The 5,068-nt window shown below is 37.9% G+C and overlaps 1 protein-coding gene across 1 annotated transcript; it reads left to right on the top strand.

The window, feature by feature from the left end:
* Nucleotides 1-453: 453 nt before the first annotated feature.
* LOC105168479 (Homeodomain-like superfamily protein) lies at nucleotides 454-5,068 on the top strand. The gene is made up of 3 exons (XM_011088578.3): nucleotides 454-1,495; nucleotides 2,447-2,494; nucleotides 4,591-5,068. The coding sequence occupies exons 1-3, from the start codon at nucleotides 751-753 to the stop codon at nucleotides 4,875-4,877; spliced, it is 1,080 nt and encodes a 359-aa protein (XP_011086880.3). The 5' UTR covers nucleotides 454-750; the 3' UTR covers nucleotides 4,878-5,068.

Genomic DNA, 5,068 nt, shown 5'->3' with positions numbered 1-5,068 from the left:
AAAATGGTATAAGAGTTTAAGTTTGTTGAAAAAATATTTGTTTATATTACACTTAGAGCACTAGGATGGATTATTAGCCTATATCATCAAAAGGGTAAAAGAGTTATAAATTAGGCTAAAGAATCAAATTTATGCAAAATTGATAGATAAATGATTAAATTTAATATTATTAAAGATAAAGAATCAAAATAGATTGAAACCAAAATTATAAAAGGAAAATATCATTTTCCCTAATAATATAATGGAATTTGAAGTATATGGAGTAAAAAGCAGTATAAGAAGAAGAGTAGGAAAAATGTGAAGGGGTAGGGGAAGAAGAGTTAATATTAATATGTGGATTGAGAGTTGAAGTGGAGAAAGTAATGTTATTATAGCAATAATTATTGAACATCTAATACCCATTCATTAGCCCAAAGATTAAAGTAAAAGAAAACCCCTAATCTTAATCATCATCACTAATATAATTTCATATCATCTTCATCTTCTCTTAATCCTTTTCTTTCTCTCTCTCTCTCTTTCTCTCTCCTCTTTTCCCAGTAGATTTAACATAATAATAAAGAAAAAGAAAAAAAAGAAAAATCCCTTTCTCTCTCTCTCTCTCACACACATATACACACATCTTCTCTCTCCCATTCCCTACCAAGGGGGCAACGCCGTTAAAACAAACGCCGTTTCCTTGGACCAGTCCCGTTACTCACGTGACTTGGTAACTACAAAAGTTTATAAAGTTAAAGTCACGTGATCTTTCAAATGGCGCTGGAGCAGCTGAGTTTGGGTCCGAGGCCCGTTGACGGCGGACCAGACGGCCGTCAAGTGTCCGGCGATGGCGGCGCGGGGGGTGATGAGGGGAGCAAGGCGGCCCGGCTACCGCGTTGGACTAGACAGGAAATCCTTGTGCTTATTCAGGGAAAGAGGGTGGCGGAGACTCGGGTTAGGAGGGGGCGGGCGTCCGGGTCTGCTTTCGGGTCGGGTCAAATCGAGCCGAAGTGGGCGTCGGTTTCGTCCTACTGTAAGAGGCATGGGGTGAATCGGGGGCCGGTTCAGTGCCGGAAGAGATGGAGCAATTTGGCGGGGGATTTTAAGAAGATAAAAGAGTGGGAGTCGAAGATAAAGGAGGAGACGGAGTCGTTTTGGGTGATGAGGAACGACTTGAGGAGGGAGAGGAAGTTGCCGGGGTTTTTTGATAGGGAGGTTTATGATATTCTTGATGGCGGCGGCGGCGGGGGGACTGGAGGTGGTGGTGGTGAGGAGGAGGCGGAGGTGGGTGGTGGGTTGTCTTTGGCTTTGGCCCCTACTGCTGCGGCGGCGGAAGCAGCGCCGGAGGCCGGTGAAGAGGGGGAGCCCGAGGCGTTGTTTGATAGTGGGCGCAGCGCGGCGGTGGATGATGGGCTGTTCTCGGATTTCGAGCAGTCGGGTCAGGAGGAAGCGTGTCGAAGTCCCGGTCAAAGTAAGGAGACTCCTGTTAAGGATATACCCGCCCCGACTCCGATTTCAGGTAGCTGGTTTATCCTAAACTATAAGGATTCTTTTGCTAGTTTGGTGCATGTATGCATGCAGACTTAAGAGAGTGATGCTGTGTTTGAATCTTTAGAAGGATTACTTGAATTCCATGGTACTTATTTGGTTCTATATGTATGATTGTTGATATTGAAAAATTGATATTTGTCTTGGGGCATTGCAAGTGTGCACAAAAAGTTTAAGGTAAAAGAACCAAGAGTTTCACTTGACCTGGAGAATGTTTGGAATTGTTGATCATAAGAAGTTTTTCCAGGTAATTTGAGTTCTTGTACGTCTCCTGTGAATTATTTTCGTAACAGCAGATGTGTTTTCTGTAATAATTCTTGAATACTGCTGGTTGGTTTTTGTCGATGCTAGTGATTGTTCTATATCATACGTGCAGTGTGAAGTGCGTTTTCTGTGGTTGCATATGCATGCCTAATGTGTATAAACATAGATATATGTTTATCTCCTTGATGAATATATGGATAGATATAAGATGATGATCGAAGGTATTAACTTTTCTTTTGTTTTTTACCAATGATATTTAATTTGGGCATTGGAGTATTGCACTTTCACTTTTCAAGAATAAGATACGGAAGACTGTAAGTTTGCTGGTACATGGGTAACTGCTGTGAGTGCTTGGCCGAGTCGATGTTCAATTGCAATCTTTTGGGGATTTCTGAGTGCGGTGGGGGGTTGAAGGGTATAGGTGTGTTCCAGTTTAATGAGACTTTGCTTTTGGTGGTGTGAATAAGATGAAAGGTCGGACCCTCTTCAGTTTCGTAGGAGTATGTGATATGTTATAATTACTGTTTCTTCTCATCCAGTAATTTTACATTTTCAGGTAAATTCTAAGTGCTAACTAGAGTAGTATCTGTTCTAAAAGATCTATTTTGTCTAACATTTTATGTTGCCATCATTGATTTTAGTCTTTGTCTTTCTGCAGTTGCAGAGAAGCAGCATCAATCAATTCCCCAAGAGTCTCCTGATCAAGGTACTTTCTGTTATTTCTACAAAATCACATCTTGTGACATAAAATAGAACTGCTGTGTGGTCCCATTGTTGTGCATTGGCTTATAAGTCAGAGAAGCTTTTGCCATTCTTTACAGCCATATCAAAGGTGCAACTTTTTCTAGCTGAACTGATTTTTAATCTGGTTTTCATTTTAAGTGGAACTAATGAGTACTAGGATGGTTTAGTTTGAGTTTCAAGTCACTGGATCTTAATTAAATTTCCCTTTCTATCTGATTTTGTTTTGAGTTTTTATGTTCAATTGATATTTGCAACTGAGAACTTATAGGTAAAGAGAAAACTACTGCTAGTGCATAGGAAAGTTAGATCTGAGCAAGTTTTACCCCCAGAATGAATTTATGCAGCCCGGTACAATCTCGAAGGTACTCTAGTCTCAGAACCAATGTGTAAAATAAAATAAAACGGCTATTTACGAAGGTTGGGTGAATATTATCTGTTTCTTGAATTCAGCAGAATTAGCAAGTAAGCGGCAGTGAGCTTACTACCACGATTTCGTAGGTTGAATTAGTTGCTCTCTTAACAGAAACGAAGCACCTTTTGTCGATTTATTTGAAAGTTCTGCTATAGCTCTAAAGCAGAACCATTGTTCCATTTCTCTTTTCCCTTCTTGTGAAATGGTAAGCTCGTGCGTGGACATGATGGGAGGTGGAATTTGATTTGTTAGAAAAAATTATACTTGTAATGAATTTTATAGTCAGAAGGTACAGGTGATAAATTTTTCCATCATAATCACTTTTCTGTCAGGAACAGTACATAGCAGGATGAGGGTGTGTGTCTTTAGATCGGTTTCGATCGTTGGGCTTGATGACGTTGAGGTTGCCTTTGCTATCTTCTGGAAACCATAAAATAGTTCTTAGATCAAATTGTCCACTTAATTTAGTATCAATACTGAAACTGAAATGATCAGATTGTGGCTTTATCCCACATCTTCTGTGGGCGTGTGTTTGTTTAACTTTTTCTGTGGAAAAGGTAATACTATTTGATAATCTTTTATGAGCTTTTCGTTGGGATAACATATTTACGCCCTCTTAATTATAATTAAGTTGCAACAAATCACTTCTATTGTGTGAATAATTAAACAGACACCCCAGTATAATGTAAACATCACTGACAGGGGATTTGAGTATAGTCCCGCAAACAAATATCGATGATTTCTATAGTTTCACTATGATTCAGTGGTTTAGTATTGTACTCATCTCATTTTCAATTAAAGAGCAGACAACATCAAAGAACTTCAATCTGCTTCTATGCTTGTTGCTTGCATCATGTTGAATATTTGCTTTTTTGGAGTCTGGCTTGTTGCTTCTATGATTGTTGCTTGCATCATGTTCAATCTCCATCTAGGCGCTAAAAAGAAGTTAAATAACTGAAAATTTCTGTCAGAAAACAAGTGCAACCACTTAGGGGGCGTTTGCATAGGCTTATTTTAAGCAGTTGTCAACATTTTGATGAAATAAGTTGAGTGTTTGTTATTTACACCTTATGCTTTTGAAGCACTTAAATCAAGTTCGTTTAAACCAAAAGCTATGAGTTTTTTCCTCCAACTTTTGCTGAAAATTGTAAATATTTTGAAATTTGTTTTGACAATCTTGATTCTCCAGTACTCCAATTTTTTAGCTCTTTTTACAAACACTCAAACTTCATTTTTTTTTTCACTTTTCACTTTTCACTTTTCTTTTCAAGCACTCATCACTACGACTAACTTACAACCTTCTTTACAACTTTTTTTTCACCACAAAGCTTTGTTTGGTTCCAGCTTGATATTGTTTTTTCTTTGTTTTTAGGAGATGGAGACAGAAATATGTATACATATTGTTGAGAGTTTGATATATGTTTGGTTTTCTTTTTTTATTAGTGGTAAGATAACTAAAAATAAGTTAAATAAAACAGACTAAATTGTGCATTTTGTTAAAATATAGACAAACATTAAAAATGATTTTGACTGTTTTTTAGATAATGAAATAACAAAAAAAAAACCTTTTCTACAAACACCCCTTAGAGTGGAAACTTACTAAAGGGAGTTGTTTGAAAATCTCCTGAGCATGGTTTGATTTGCAGGCACAAACAATGAGAAACAAGTTGGTTCAGAAGCTGAGGTTCGAAACACTCAAGAAGGAAGGAAAAGGAAACGATATGCAATTGATGGAGAAGGGGAGACGACGAATCTTCAACATCAGTTGATTGAAGCGTTAGAGAAGAACGGAAAATTGTTGAGCTCACAACTAGAAGCGCAAAATGCCCATCTTCAATTGGATAGAGAGCAACGAAGCGACCATGTGAATAGCTTGATAACAGTACTCAATAAGCTTGCTGATGCTTTGGGAAGAATTGCTGATAAGTTGTAGCCAGAAAAGGTCTCATATTAGGTTGTACAAAATGATTATTTTCGTTTTTCTTTCATAAGTATAGAATTGGAGGATTTGTGAATTCATGAAAGAGTACATTGTGTTTATGACATTAATAATTTGAGAAGTAGAGGTTGGTCTTTTATTTGAATGAGTAAAAGGCTATGCCTGGAGGAGCCATTGCCATTGTA

Source organism: Sesamum indicum, linkage group LG8 (genome assembly GCF_026168435.1).
Source record: "Sesamum indicum cultivar Baizhima isolate 11 linkage group LG8, ASM2616843v1, whole genome shotgun sequence".
Classification (NCBI taxonomy): Eukaryota; Viridiplantae; Streptophyta; class Magnoliopsida; order Lamiales; family Pedaliaceae; genus Sesamum; species Sesamum indicum.
Note: the sequence above shows the minus strand (reverse complement) of the source record. Positions and strands in the feature narration are given on the sequence as shown.

Bases quoted from the DNA above. Each gene is read 5' to 3' on its own strand.
- LOC105168479 (XM_011088578.3), top strand. From the start codon at position 751: ATGGCGCTGGAGCAGCTGAGTTTGGGTCCGAGGCCCGTTGACGGCGGA. The intron at 1,496-2,446 runs GTAGCTGGTTTA...GTCTTTCTGCAG, and splicing joins CGCCCCGACTCCGATTTCAG to TTGCAGAGAAGCAGCATCAA. The intron at 2,495-4,590 runs GTACTTTCTGTT...TTTGATTTGCAG, and splicing joins CCAAGAGTCTCCTGATCAAG to GCACAAACAATGAGAAACAA.